This window comes from Ceratotherium simum, chromosome 17, assembly GCF_057802395.1.
Source record: "Ceratotherium simum simum isolate JZ-2026a chromosome 17, ASM5780239v1, whole genome shotgun sequence".
Taxonomy (NCBI): Eukaryota; Metazoa; Chordata; class Mammalia; order Perissodactyla; family Rhinocerotidae; genus Ceratotherium; species Ceratotherium simum.
In genome coordinates, this window is record NC_141916.1 from 32,791,199 (window position 1) to 32,807,399 (window position 16,201).

The 16,201-nt window shown below is 33.5% G+C and overlaps 1 protein-coding gene across 1 annotated transcript in view; it reads left to right on the forward strand.

The window, feature by feature from the left end:
* Positions 1-16,201, forward strand: part of ERGIC2 (ERGIC and golgi 2) — a 40,295-nt gene that overhangs the window by 14,868 nt on the left and 9,226 nt on the right. Inside the window, exons 5-10 of the mRNA XM_004441175.3 lie at positions 955-1,025; positions 6,677-6,717; positions 10,321-10,422; positions 11,297-11,392; positions 14,777-14,832; positions 15,941-16,039. Of these exons, the coding sequence (XP_004441232.2) occupies positions 955-1,025; positions 6,677-6,717; positions 10,321-10,422; positions 11,297-11,392; positions 14,777-14,832; positions 15,941-16,039 (465 nt within the window). The remainder of the gene's footprint in view (positions 1-954; positions 1,026-6,676; positions 6,718-10,320; positions 10,423-11,296; positions 11,393-14,776; positions 14,833-15,940; positions 16,040-16,201) is intronic.

The following is a 16,201-nucleotide window of genomic DNA, read 5'->3' on the forward strand; positions in this document are numbered from 1 at the left end:
GGTACCAGTTTTTATACCCACATTCCACAAACATATCCGGTTTCACTGTTTCAGTTTACCACCCTTTACTTTTACTCTTACTTATTAAAATACAGATCCAAGTCTTTTAAGTTAATTGTGATGTTACCCTTTTCTGTTTTCTTCACTGGTTTCACTTGATTATACTGGTGGAAGTGGAAAACTGTTAAATCCCAGAGAGATAATGTTTGAATTAGTATTGCTTTCAAAATTGAGGATGCTTTTGCATGAATGGTATCTTTTAAATTACTAGTTGAAAAGTAGAAACCAAGAATTCAGTAGATCAGACAAAATTTTTTAAAGTGTGAAATAGTTTTATCCAATTAAAGAGATTAATTTCTGGGAGATTTCATCTCAGAACAGCCTTAAGTCTTTTCCTTTTCCGTTTATTTTTCCTTATGTTAATAGTTTTAAGAGAAAAGAAATACTTTGTATCTAAACTATGAGTTAGTGTTAATACTGAATATATCATATTTTGCCTTATTTTAGATGTTTGAATGCCATTAAAATTTTAGCCTTTTCAAAATAAACTTTTCCTTTTTGTTGATTTTTGAAAAGTCATCAGCAGCTTTGCTGTAAGATTTCTTTTAAACTCTAAAAATAATTCTTATTTTGTTTAGGAGCCATTTACTACTTGTGATTAGGTTCTTGCCAATTTTTGCAAAGCTCTTCAGTTCAGTAAAGTTTATGTTTTTTACCATGAGATTCTGAGTCATCGTTTTTACTGAGCAAGAAGTAAAAAGAGCATTATAATTTTTCAAATAATCTCCACCAAAACTCTATATAATTCTACTGTTTTAACTTTTGAACAGATAAGCAGTATAGGAAAGTGACCCTACATATTTGAGTTTTCTGTTAGTCATCTTACTTTAGTTTATATCACATATAGTTTAGCTCTGAGTGTAGAATGTAAAACGTCTAATTTCTTTTATGCAGATGTTGGAGCAGATGTGTTGGATTTAGCAGAAACAATGGTTGCATCTGCGGATGGTCTAGTTTATGAACCAGTAAGTTTGATTCACATGTTTTTTTAAATAATGTGCTTTGAGGAATTATTCCCTTCAAGACAGTTTTGATATTTGCTTTTAGTTTTGTCAGAGCTAGTTTTTTAATGTATTTTCTTAATTCAAAAGTAATCCGCATTCTTTGTAAAAATTTAGAAGGGGGAAGTTATATCTGATACCAGCACCTTGAGATAACCATTGTTAGCACTTTGGATAAGCCTCTAAAGTCTGTTTTATAACCTTATTCTTATTTTATATATTTTTTTAATGCTTCCTAATAGTTTCCTTTTCTTTTTTCTTATAGTGTCTGTAGTGATGAGATTTTCTTCTTTTCCTATAGTGATGTGGAAATTCTGTGTCCTGTTTGTATTCCACTTTTACCAAATTTAAGTCTTTAAACATATTTGAGCTGTATTTCTCTTATCATAATCGAGAAGGAAGCAGTATCTAAGAGGAGAAATTTCATATGCATTTACTTCTTTTTCCTTCACACCTCTATTTCCCAAAGTTAGTGTAATACTGACATTCTCTTATTGTCTTCATAGCGCAAGTTGTATATAATATAATTGATTTATCCAGAAACATCTTCACATTGCAGAGGCAGGTGGTATCACATTACAGGGCAGATATCACATTACAGGGGCAAGTGATAGCAAGTCATGGTCAGAACTAGCCCTAAAGAAACTTTAGAGAATAAAGCATGCACCTCTCAGCTACTTTGAGTTGCTGGCTGCTCTGTTGGCATTGTGGTACTTATGTTTACCCATGCATTCTTGAATTCTTTTGTTTACCATTTGACAGTTGTGAACCCTTCTTTAAGCAGAATTGCAAAGTGAAGACTAAAGGTGATGGAGAAGGATTAGAAGTAACTGAATGTGTGGAGGAGAAAAAGGAAGCCGTTAGGTCAGTTTTGATTCCCAAATTATTTTTAGCTTACAGCAACAAAATATATTTATGCCTTTTGATACACACTTTTTAAATAGAAATTTCTAAAGAAAAAGTAGCTTTGTTATTGCCACTCTGAACTTTTCTGTTTCCTAACTCCTGTATTCCTGCTCAAAAAATTGATTTCACAGTAATTTTTTTATGAAGTTAGGTACCTTACAAATTCAGGTACCATGTTACTGCATATTAAACTATTATCTGGAAATTTAGATCTAGATGATTATTGTTAGACACTTTTAACATTTGCATTACATTTCCTACTATTTGAAGAATAATTATTCAACTTTAACTCTATGTTTTATTGCTTTTATTTTCTACTATTCTTAGTTTTTTTTGTTTATCATTTTGTGAAGGGACTTTTTGAGACTTCTTTATCAGCAAGAATATGTGGATTATGTTTTATGGACTCTAGCAGGTTGCCTATATCATTCTGTTTTTCATACATGTAAGGTTGACTGAGGATAGAATTCTTGCTTTATGGCATTTTGCACTCAAAACTTTATAGACATTCCTTCATTGTCTTCTGGCACAATTATTTTTTCCTTTGTAGGTACAGTATTTATCTACCTGAATACTTTTTTTTTTTTTTCTTTTAAAATTCAAATATTTATCATATATATCCAAGTGTGGATCCTCTTTAGTTTTTTTGGTTCTTGATGATCTTAATGATCTGAGTTTTTAAGTCTTTTTTTGCTTGTTTGTTTGCTTTAATGATGTTCAAAGCAGTGCTTTTACTTCTGCTTTTTGAAATTCTTATCATATGATGTTGAATTTTGTGGAGTGGTTCTCAAAATCTTTATCAATTCTTATGTTAGATACATATTTTGAACTTTGCCTCTGAGTTCTAGGAGATGACCTTGATGTAGTGGGATCAATTTTCTTTTCAATGCCTTCATTATGTTTTAAAATTCAATGATTATATTTTCTACCTCTAATATGTCACAGATAACTCCATTTTTTTCCTGTCTTCATGATGCTAAATCTCATTGAGAAATAATTAGAAAAACTTAACACTTTTCTTTTTATTTTTAAGAATGGTGTTACAGAGGAAAATTAGCCCTAGTCCCTCAAATTGATTACTTCTTTCAAATTAATGAATCTTCTTATAGATCCATTTATTTCTTTATTTTGTTGTTCATCTTTAGGATGGGGAAATAAGTGGCCTATTAAGTGATTGAGAGTTGAAATAGACTATTGAGTTATATCAGTTCCTATTTTCCCTCCCCCCAGCACACTTTTTTTTCAGACCTTGGTGAAAGGAGAAGGGTATATAGTTATACCGTGTTTCTCCCAAGTCAAATTAGAGCTTCAGATCCTTTTGAAAAGAAAGGAAGAAGTCATGATTAGATCCAGGATGGCAGAGTGATTCACTAGGGCACCCCAAATTTCCTTTTCTGTGTTTGGTTTGACAGACTAAATTTAGCTAGGGTAACTCCTCCTTTCTTTAACTGATGTGTCTGTCCTCATTAGCAGCCAGCTGTGGCAGTATTCTTGCTTAATTTAGAATACTGTCCAGGCCACATATAAGCTAGGAATAACACTGCTGTGAAATGCCCTCACCATGTGTTCTCTGGCACTTGCTTGAACTCCTAAAAGTGTTGCTAGGATGGAGACTGCCTCTTCCTCAAGTGTCTTCTTATCTTTTATCATCTGTTTTCTCTATTACTCTGAATTGAGGATTTTTCTTCGGTTACTGGGCTCTTTTCTCAAGTTAGTCTCCCTTGTATGCTGTCTTGCACAAGTTCTTGAAAATTTCCAGCATGCGGATGCTAATTTAAAATGATAATGTAGATTATGTCCTCATTTTTATGTTTCTTTGAACATTGTGAGAATTTGGTTATGAGGAGACTTAATCATCTTGAACTTATCCTCTAAAATTTATGTTGTTTCTTTAGCATTCTGTCTATATTCTGAATGTCTGTCATTCCCACTCTGTTTTGTTTACATTCATTAAGTCCCCGATTTTGTTTATATATATATATATATATATATATATATATATATATTTCTTTTTCTAGAAAACTTGCCTTTCTAGCTAGATTTTAAGCTCCTGAGAAGGATTAACTTTATTCTTTCCTCTTTATAGTTCACAAAATGTAAAGCATAATGCCTTGTAGGTATTAGGCACTAATGAATAGTTAGAATTATGTAATTGTGACAAGATCATTGATTATTTCATTGTAAACAGTTTCTGCCGTCTCTTCCAATCATTTGTAAAATAGGAAGGTTTTATTTAAATTAAACTGTCATATAATTAAAAGTCATGTCTGGGGCCGGCCCCATAGCGTGGGCGGTTGGGTGCGCGCTCTGCTTTGGGGGCCCGGGGTTCGCCGGTTTGGATCCCGGGCACGCACCGACGCACCGCTTGTCGGGCCATGTTGTGGCGGCGTCCCATATAGAGTGGAGGAAGATGGGCATGGACGTTGGCCCAGGGCCGGTCTTCCTCAGCAAACAAAAAAGGAGGATTGGTGGATGTTAGCTCAGGGCTGATCTTCCTCACAAAAACAAAAAAGTCATGTCTTAGCCAGAAAGTTAGGAACATAAAAATATTTAATTGTACAGTTTTTATCAGCAATTTTGTTTAACAGTGTTTCTGGTAAGTATTCATTCTCTTGTCATAATTATATTAAAATATTTAAATAAGAATTATTAATTTAAAATTATTTGAGAGGATTTTTACTTGTTTTCAGATTTTCACTCTTATTGTTTTAATATGCACTCTGAATAGTAAAAACTTAACCCTGATAACTTTATTGATTTCCAAACCATGATCACACAATTTGCTATGATAGTTATTATTTTGCTGTTTACTATTACATTTTATTACTATTTCTTTACTTAAAGAAAAGAATTATTTAAAAAATGTGGGAAAATGGGGAATCTGACAGAGCTGAGTTTATGTATTGACCCTTACTATCTGTGATTTTGAAAAAAATTTTTAATATTTGGAGCTTCTTCCTTATATGCAAAAAGGAGAGAATAATAATAAACTCACAAAGTTGTTATGAAGGTTAAGTGAGATAAAGAATTAAGTACCATAATACCTAGCTCAAAGTAGGCTACTCAGCAGTTCCTCAATCACCCGTGCTAAGCACTATACCAAGCAGTTTGGGGAAGTCAAAGGAAGAAGCACATAGTCCCTACTATCAATAGTTTTATTCACAGCTAACTGGGGACCAGTTGCATGCAGCCTCATCTGTTTGCCATGGTATGTCTTAGAGATGTTAGCATTTTCCTTTTGGGCTATAGTGTGAAAAAGGTTGGGAAACATGCTATAGACAAGTTCAGCAGGAAGAGTAATCAAAGTAATTTCACTGTAATCAGAAAGACGGAGGCAATTTAACCTGGAGCATATGGTATATAGAATTTAGATAGACATGAGGATCACAGTTACAGGAGCGTGAGGTTCCAGGTTGGTATAATTAAATTTCCAAAGGTACAGAGGTAGAACTGTTTGATAGAATGAAGGATTCTTCTACTTTGAGTAAAGAGCAAGGATTTGTAAGAAGAGAGTAGTAGGTTAGCCCTGATTATGGAGGGATAATTAATAATACTGATAAATTTAAAACTAGAATTAATATGCTTTTGTTATGAATTACCTTTATAAAAATCAAAAGTGGACTTTTAGTTGCAAAATTAAATTGTGGTTGTTGCCACAAACCTTGAGAAGCTTGTATATTTCCCTCTGATTCTACAAGTAGCCAAGGGTTACTTTGAATTGATGAAGATGGTCCCTAGATAAAATTTCTTGATTTATTCTTTTTTTTGTGTGTGTGAGGAAGTTCAGCCCTGAGCTAACATCCATGCCAATCCTCCTCTTTTTGCTGAGGAAAACTGGCCCTGGGCTAACATCTGTGCCTATCTTCCTCCACTTTATATGGGGTACCGCCACAACACGACCCGACAAGCAGTGCCTCGGTGCGTGCCCGGGATCTGAACCCGGGCTGCCAGCAGCAGAGCTCGCGCACTTAACCGCTACGCCACGAGGCCAGCCCCTCTTGATTTATTCTTTATTGATTATTACATTTGGGACTTATAGTACCATTGTTTAGCTCATTTCAAAAATTGTTGATTTCATCATGGTATTTTCCTAACAAGAATATGGGCTTTAGATTATTTTTTTTTTTTTTTAAAGATTTTATTTATTCAGTTTTTTCCCCCCAAAGCCCCAGTAGATAGTTGTACGTCATAGGTTCACATCCTTCTAGTTGCTGTACGTGGGACTCGGCCTCGCATTGGACGGAGAAGTGGTGCCTCGGGGCGCTCCCGGGATCCAAACCCGGGCCGCCAGCATCAGAGCGCGCGCACTTAACCGCTAAGCCACGGGGCCGGCCCTAGATTCTTGAATATTACACTTAAGCTGTATTTTTTTTTTCTTTTTAAAGTATTTGTAAGTTTTATGCTGGCATCATTTAAATGATTTTAAGTCCTAAAATACTATTTTTTACATATGATAGATTGCCAACTTGTATCCATTTTTATAAATGTAGATAACTCTAACAGGAAAATATTTGCAGTTAGAAAAATTTCTTTATACTATTTTTGAGTGAAAATATATTAAAATTTTTTAGTTTGACTTACAGAAGATTAAATGTAAATCATGAATATTTGTTTTTAACAGCACTATAAATTTGTTTCTTACTCAAAGAAAAATTGTAAAACCCAGGGGAAATTGGCAGTGCTAGTAATTATGTTTTCCTTTATTTCAGGTAATATTTGATCTTTCACCACAGCAAAAAGAGTGGCAGAGGTAATAAGTAAACAAAGTATTGTGGTTCATAGAAATCTAGATCACATTTTGTCTCTTGTGAATTATTCACAGATTAACATATTTGTCTAGGCATTTCTTTGGATGAAATATTAGCAGAATCTAGTATCTGATATAATCTTTACAATTTCAAAAATTTTATCAGATCTTAGGAAAGTCATGTTTAATCTTTTCCCTAGTGCACTTTGAGTCATAAATACATTTTAGTTTTCATTTAAAATTTTATTAACTTTAAAAATTTTAAAAAGCAGTCATTGTTGAAAATTCGATTTGAATAGAAAGGATATAAAGTAAAAGTAAAAGCCTCCTCATAATTTCATAAACCTAGTGCCACTGACTAACGGTAACAACCAGAGTTAAATTTCTTATGTGGCCTTCTAGAAATTTTCTGTTCATATATAATTTTCTGTATGTTTGCGTATTTGCTTATGTTATTTTTTCCTAATACAAATGGGATCATTCCATACATTTGTTCTATAACTTGTTTTTTCCACCTAACCTGATATTTTGGACTTCTTCTCATTTCAGTACATATAGTAGTCCATTTTATGGATAAACTATAGTTTATTTAAATGGATCCTTATCAATGGGCATTTATATTGCTTGCAAGATTCTAATATTAGAAATGATACTCACTGAAAATTCTTGAACCTAATTCCTTATGTACTTGTATGAATATATATAGAGAGAAAGTTTGTAGAAATGGAATTTCTCTTTCAGATGATATTTAATTAACATTTTGATAAGTTCTTATCACAAGGAAAAAAATTTGTAAGTATGTGAGGTGATGTTTGTTAACTAAGCTTAGTATGGTAATCATTCTATAATGTATACATATATCAAATCATATGTTCTACAACTGAAACTTATACAGTGTTATATGTCAATTATATCTCAATAAAACTGGAAAAAAATTTTGGTAGATAATGCCAAATATCTTTCCAAAATATTTCACTTATACTCGAAAACTACATGAGAGTACTTGTTTCTATCCAACCTCACCAACAGTGGGTGTAACCAGACTTTTTAAAATTTTTGCCAATTTGATGGGTGCAGAATGGTGTTGCACTGTTTTAATTGGCATTTCTTTATGAATCAATTGAATATCCTTGTGGATTTTTTTTCCCATATGTATTTCTTTTTTTATTAAACTGCTTGTTCATGCTGTATGCCCATTTTGCTTGGTTGTTGGGTTTTTTCTTAATAACTTGAAAGAATCCTTTGTATATTAAAGAAATTAGTCCTTTGTTATAAGTGGTTCCTTCACCCCCACACCATTTTTTCTTTTTGGTTTCCGGGCTATGTCTTGTGCTTAGACAGGCTTTACTTAGTTTATTATAAAAAATTGTTTTTTACCCATCTTTTTCTTTTTTCTTTCTGGTTCCTAAGTACATTTCAAAAACCTTTCTTTTTTAATTTCCAGTTTCACCATTTGGGGAGATTTTAAAATTAAAGTTGAAATCAAATGTATTTGAACAAAAGAATGAATATTAGGTGCCTCTGGGCTTCTCGTGCTTTTAATAGGAAACTATCCAGAGATGAAATACATTATTTAAATCCAGAAGCATTAAAGTGAGAAGTCTCCTTTCATCTGGAATTTTATTCAGTGTTCAAGACTAGTAATAAATGGGAGCAGAGATTGTGTTTTTACTGTTAAAATGTACACACACACGCATATACACACACACTTTGGTCTCATCAACCTCTTTTCCCACTGTCCAGCACTAAAAGTTGAACTCTGGAAATACAAGACACACAGAAATATGAAGCTTTCAATTTCTGCTAGCATTAGATCCAAAGATTTTAAGTCTTCAGACATAAATCAGAAAATGGGATTTGGGGCTTCATAAGCTTACTAGATTATCATGTTCTGCTTCTAAACAAATGTTATTGAATGGACTAGAGATACTGAAGGCTTAACATCCTGAATAATGTGCATACCAAAATGTTCTTTACCTTTAGAATTTGCTAAAAGAGAGTTAAGTTTTCTCTCAATTGGTGTTCTGTTTTTTTAAAATATTGAGGATCCCAATTAATCTCTCTCAAACCCCAGACATAGCCTTTCTGGTGTCTGCTTTTTATTTCTAGATATAAGGTTTATTCTGAACTAAATTTACAGTATAAAAATGACTTATTTGAAATAGCCCTATTTTACCAGTGTTTTTGGTGGATGGTGCTTAAGTATTTTATCTCTCACTTGCACTTTAGAAAATATTTTATCATTATAGTGGGATGTGAAATATTATCAAATTTACATTTGCATCCTCTTTTAAGTGCCTATATTTGTTTATAATTTTTTCTAAATATATATATTTTAAAATATTTTATTTTTTAGAGTAGTTTTAGGTTCACAACAAAATAGGGTGAAAAGTACAGAGTTCCCAAATACCCCCTGCCCCGACACATGCACAGCCTCCATCATTATCAACATCTGGCACTGGTGAGGTACATTTCTTACAATCTATGAACATACATGGACCCATCACCATCCAAAGTCCATCGTGTACATTAGGGTCCACTCTTGGTGTTGTATATTCTATGAGTTTTGACAAATGTATAATGACGTGTCCATCATTATAGTATCTATAGAATAGTTTCACTGCCCTAAAAAACCTCTGTGTTTTGTCTGTTCATCCCTCCTTCCCCTCTGTGTATAACTTTTGTACTTGCTGAGTTTGAACTTTAATACAGGTGACTTTGGATATTAGTTATTTAAAGATAGAGAATTAAAGGAGGTAAAATAGAATTATATCTAAGGATACAAAGTTATTGCTGAAAATGGTAGGAGAGAACATAGTAGAAGTGTTAGAGGAAAAGCTTTTATTCTTGATTTTATTTTTCAGAAAAAATAATTTCATAAGTTATTGTGAACATAAGAATTTTGTCAAAAAAAATCTTCAAGCAACTAATTTGTTCTTTGTGGCTAGGTATATGTAAAAAGAAAATCTAAGCATGGATTCTCTACGTATGCCTTGGTCTTTATAATCCAATGCCTTAGGATTCTTTTTAGAAATTATAGGTAGAGTATAATATTTTGTTTTAGAATGGTCTTGCAATAGAATAAGGTTGAGGTTTCTTTGGAAAAGGAGACATCAGGTGATATTAAATGGTACTGTGGCTTAATTTGTAATGAGAATTGGATGCTTGTGCTGTGGGTTTATATTCCATAATCTCCCACTTTAAATCTATCAAATCTATTGTGTGTCCCTTTATTTGTCTTATTCTTTGTATCTATAATGCTTTATTCAGTGCCTGACAAAAGTAAGAATCTTTTAGTTACTACATGTGTGCATGAAAAATGAAATTAGATATTCAGGTGAGCAGAAGCTCCTCCTCCCATGACTGCCTGTCCATTATTGATGGAATCAGACAGGCTTATGCAGCCCAGCTGTTAGACCTCTAGCCATCCTACCTCACTTTTCCTACTTTTCAGGAAATGACCAAAGAAAAGTTGGTACTTTTTTTTTTAGAATAAAGTCCTATAATAATAAGTGTATGGCTCAGCTAAGTCAGCTAAAACCATTGTTATTTTTTTTAAAGCATTGGCTTTCTTTGTGTACCTTTGCGTGTTTGTGTTGTGTTTAGGATGCTGCAGGTGATTCAGAGTAGACTGCAAGAAGAACATTCGCTTCAAGATGTGATATTTAAAAGTGCTTTTAAAAGTGCATCAACAGCCCTTCCACCAAGGTGAGGTGTATTTTTTAAATGTGAAACTATTATGAATTTACTTTGACATAATTTTAGTATTGGTTTAGTTCTCTGAATCTCATATTTCTGAGAGAAAATGTAATCATTCTGTATGATGAAGACGTCTTTTTATTCTTAAATTTATAACCTGTGATATTGCTCAGGATTATCACAAATAATATTATTTCATTTTCATTTAATTTTTCTTTTTTATATGTGTATGGTATACCTTCATATAAAATTGTATTAGATTTTAAGAACAAATTAATTGCATTTACTATTATGAGGATATATAAATTTTGGTTAGGAATTTCGTGTTTTTATTTCACTTTTTTCTCTTTTATAGATTAGAATAGCTGATATTTGGAAATGCTGTAATCATGAAAATGATCATTTAAGTTTAAAACTATGCAGAAGTTTTTCATTTGGCTTAGGATGAAATGTCATTGTCTATTTGAACTTAGGTGGCACGCCCTTCCCTTACCTCATTCTTATTCCCATCCTCTCCTGCCCCTAAAGTACCAGAAACAGATGACAAAAGTATGTCTTTGTTGGACTAGTTCTTTACTTTTAATCTTTCTTCTCTCATTGGACTTAGTCCTCTGGTTAGATTTGAAGAGCCATGGAATTTTGGATTTGTGTGAATATAATATATATATAATAATTATGTAATTTTTTTTCCATTTTGTAGATGTATGATTTTTTGTAAATGTGTAGACTTCAAAAAACTACTACTCTACTTTTGACATTTAGAATATGACATAAAAATTGATCTTTAGGGATTTTCTTTTTCCCTCTATGAAGCTTTCTCACCACAAAATAGTGACTATATTGAATGTGCAGTAAGCAATTCTAATGTATCTTGTTGTAACAGGGAAGATGACTCATCACAGCCTCCTGATGCTTGCAGGATTCGCGGTCATCTATATGTCAATAAAGTAGCAGGGAATTTTCACATAACTGTGGGCAAGTATGTTCTTTTTCACTTACTAAAAATACTTTAGACAAGTTGGTAGCTTGGTTAAAAGTAAATTCTGTGCTAATCAAATAATACATAACTAAGTACTAAAGGACTTCTTAATAGTCTTTTACTATTACTGATACTTGGAGCTTCAGTCTTAAGATAGAGAAGACTACTAACTTTGAAAACTGCTTCAAAACAAAGGTAAAATAGTCGTGTCATACTTTATATAAATTAAAGTAAGAGAGCTGTAGGTAAATATGAATTAAAACCTTCTATTTGCCAAGTTTTAATAGCCAGAAAGCTCTTACCTAGACTTTTCATTAATTTGTTCATTTTGTTGGATGGTGTTAGGTTTTTGTTTTGTTTTTTCTCTTGGTGATCCTCATCAAAATGTAATCCCTGACTAATTGGAGACAAGCATTTTGATGTAGTTAGAAATTAGTAGTGTCTAAGATAAAGTTAAGTTAGGTAAAAGTTAAGGAAAAATGTCAGAGCACCTACCTTCATGAGCAGCACCCAGCACAGAAACTGTCATACAATAAAAACTTGGTAAATTTCTGAATGAAGAAGTAGATTCTCTGGTTCTCTCCTCCCTCACTCCCTGCCTCTCTCCCTCCCTTGCATCTAGAGTTGCAGAGTTGAAAAATTCTTCATTGTAAAAGACATTTTTTGAGTACTTACTGTGTGCAAAGTACCATGCTAGATACTAAGGATGAAACAGTGAAAACAAAAAGGGTTTTTGCCCTTATGGTGCTGACATTCTGTGAGAGAATCCAAACTTTAAACAGTGAGTTACACTAATAATTATTTAATTATAGTTGTATCGAAGCTATGAAGGAGAAGTATGGCTGATAAGAAACCATATAACAAGGTACCTGACCTACCTGCAAGTCAGCAGAGGCTTTATTGAGGAAACCTTCGAACACTAGTGGATGATTAGGAACTTTAGATATAAAGGAAAGAGGGCATCCAGGCTGCGGGAAAGGCCATAAAGCAGGCAAGAGTGTGGCTGGAGATTTTTTTTTTATAATTAGAGAGCTAGCGTTAGACTTTTATGCAAAATCATTTCACTGTTTATAGTGATGAGATCAAACATTTGCTTTGTCCTTGTGGTCCTGCTCTTCTTAATGTTCATGTTTTGTTGTTGTGTCACTATTGCCAGGACCCATTCTCTCCATCCCCAACCTGTAGCTGGGAACCTTAGGATTTCATGAAGGCAACAAATAATAGTTGGCTCAGAGAAATTTAGAAGATTTTATTGTGTCTTTGGATACAAACAACATCCTAATCTAAAAATAACTGAAAGAGAGAAACTTTGACAAATATTGTATGAGCCTTTGTTCCCAGTTTTACTTCTCTCTCCATAACTCATACCATCAATAAGAGAGGCCAAATGGAAAGCATTTGGTTTATGTATTATCCTTATCATCTCAGGGATATCCTATAAACCCACTCATAATTTTTTGGTATTAGGTTTATCAAATTTAGTAGTGGTCTTTTTGAAAATGTCATATTACCTCTCAGGCACAATCTCATTCTCAACTGTAATATAAAGGAGAAATAAAAAGAACATGATTTATAACATGATGATATGTACTTCAATATGCAAATGCTTAAGTATGAGTACATTAGATAAGGTAATGAAGTAGGCAGATGCTTGCCACTTACATGTAAAATCATTAGGTATATGACAGCTGCAAATACAGACTGAAACAGATGGATTGGCCGCTCAGATATCCTGAATGGTATTTCTGTTGATGAGATGATATTCTGAAATAGTGAACAACTGTTTGTAATACTGTGAACAAAGCAAAGTATAATATTCCCTCTGTTTCCTGGGAAATCTAGTGTATATTTAAAGATTTTATTTATTTATTTTTCCCCCAAAGCCCCAGTACATAGTTGTCTGTCATAGCTGCACATCCTTCTAGTTGCTGTATGTGGGACGCGGCCTCAGCATGGCTGGAGGAGTGGTGCCTCGGTGCGCACCCGGGATCCGAACCCGGGCCGCCGGCAGCAGAGCGCGCGCACTTAACCGCTAAGCCACGGGGCCGGCCCTCTAGTGTATATTTAAACTACAACAAAGTACTACAAAGATTAGCCTAGATTTGTAGTAGGCTATACCATCTAGGTTTGTGTAAGTACTATAGGGGAGGAAGAAATTTTCCTCTACCCTTCTAGGTTCTTCTGGCTGCTCTAAGAATTAAATTTACATGAGACGGATTAACAGGAGAAAAACAAACAAAAGTTTAATAACATGTATATGTGGAAGAAACCCAGGAAAACTAAGTCAGTCACCAAAATGACCAAAGCCCTCCCATTAAATACTGTCCTCAGCTAAAGACAAAAGAAGATGTTGAGGGTGGGGAGAGTCAGGGACTTCAAAGGGAAGGAAGGCAAATCACAGGTAACTGAAAAGGAGCTAATGATTGGAAAGCAAGTGTTTGGCCACGCAGAAACAGAAGAACATAGAGAAGGGAGCCCAACAAATAGGCTTTTCTAGGTTCCTCCTTGTCTACCACCTAGTTCATCTTATGCTGAGGTGATAGCTTGCTTCTTGAGACATGTTTTTTTATCTGAATTCTTTTAGGCATTAGGGGGAAGATAACAAGAAATACTTGGAGTCTTTTGTTTCTTAAAAATAATCAGCCTAAAATAATCCTCATGTTAAAGAGACACATTTTGGGGTGGCAAATTTTGTTACCCTTCAGTACACTCTGATGTTTGCACAAAGACGAAATCATCTAATGGCACATTTCTCAACGTATCCAATATATCACCTTCGATAAGCAACGCATAACTGTACTCTGTTTTTTCCTATGCGTTCTTACCTGTGATAAAGTTTAATTTATAAATTAGGCACACTAGGAGATTAACTAATAATAAAATAGGACAATTATAACAAAATACTGTAATAAAAGTTACTGTAGATCTTAGCAACCTCAGCATACAATTTGTTTTCTTTCCTTACTAAGTTGAGAACTTTCATCTTTTCACTTAAAGGAAGCACTTTATGGCTTCTCTTTGGCATATGGGGCCATTATTAAGTAAAATAAGGGTTACTAGAACACAAGCGCTGCGATACCTCAACAGTGATCTGATAACTGAGGTGGCTACTAAGTGATTAACGGGCAAGTAGCATATACATTTTGGATATGCTGCACAAAGGGATGATTCGCATCCTGGGTGTGATGGAGCAAGATTTCATCACCCTACTCAGAATGACGTGCAATTTAAAACTTAGAATTGTTTATTTCTGGAATTTTCCATTAAATGTTTTCAGACCATTGTTGACCACGGGTAATTGAAACTAGAAAGCAAAACCACAGATAAGGGGAGACCACTGTATTTAAATGTTATTAGTTTAATCTTTTTTTTTCCTCCTTTCAGAGCAATTCCACATCCTCGAGGTCATGCACATTTGGCGGCACTTGTCAACCATGACTGTAAGCCGTTTCTGAAATTTTTTTCCATGAAGATATCCTTGAAAAAAAAAGTGTTGTGTGCTTTTTTTTATTTTTAGTGCAGGTGCAATGTAGAGCTTTGAAAGTGAGCTATTTTGAAAACAGATATCCAAAGGAGAAAAGAGATGATTAAATTTATTGCCTTTAATCCATTTTCTCTTGTCTTTAGGCTACCTGTATTTCTATTTAGTCATAGCTCAGAAATTGCTGAGGTTAGGCAAGAAAGCCTTGGTATCCTTTATGTCATTTTGTACACATTTCTGCTAATTTTTATCGACAATGAAAGGAATATATTTGAAGTTTATTTCAATATGTAAATCTAAATATGGACATGTACACGTACATATAAAGTATTCAAATTAGTTTTGTGTAACATTTGTCATAAAACTTAGTTTTTTTTTGTTTTTGTTTTTGTCTTTTTTTGCTGAGGAAGATTTGCCCTGAGCTAACATCCGCTGCCAGTCTTCCTCTTTTTTTTTTTGTATGTGAGCCACCACCACAGCATGGCCACTGACAGACGAGTGGTGTAGGTCTGCTCCCGGGAGTCGAACCCCGGCTGGTGAAGCTGAATGCACCAAACTTAACCACTAAGCAACTGGGGCTGGCCCAAAATGTAGTTTTTAAAGTCTGCTTTAGAGGACAAAATAAATTCCAAAAAAAATCAATTTGGTTACATTTAGCAATGGTGCTTATTGAAGATATATCTCATTAGTTTCATTATTTGGTTACGTAGACATGATCCTTGTTGTTACAATAACACAATCCTGTCACTATATGATGATTTGGACCAGGAAAGACTTATTATTTTGGTTATCAGGATTAGATGTAATATTTCTTAGAAGTTAATTTGTATGTAATTGTAATATTTGAGATATTGCTATTTGTCAGAATTTACTTACCCTTTTACATTTAATTTCCACATATTTATATGCATTTTCCTCAAAGTAATGTGGTTTTAAATACTATATTATTATACCCGCAACTTTTAGATATTTTCATCTGAGAATAGATAAGAATGTGAACCAATCTGTAACGTAGTTTTGAGTAATTTAATTGCTCTACTTAATTGGTTTTATTTTTTGCCTCTTAGCTTATAACTTTTCTCACAGAATAGATCATTTGTCTTTTGGAGAGCTTGTTCCAGGAATTATTAATCCTTTAGATGGAACTGAAAAAATTGCTGTAGATCGTAAGTATTTAATAATTACTCTTGGAATTTGCATGTAGACAATCGTTCATATAACTTTAATATTAATGCCTTTTAATAATCCTCTTTCTAACCCCCTTGTAGCAGATAAACATAAATCTTTAAGTGATTTGAGTGGTTGCTAATCTTTAAATGGAGATGTGT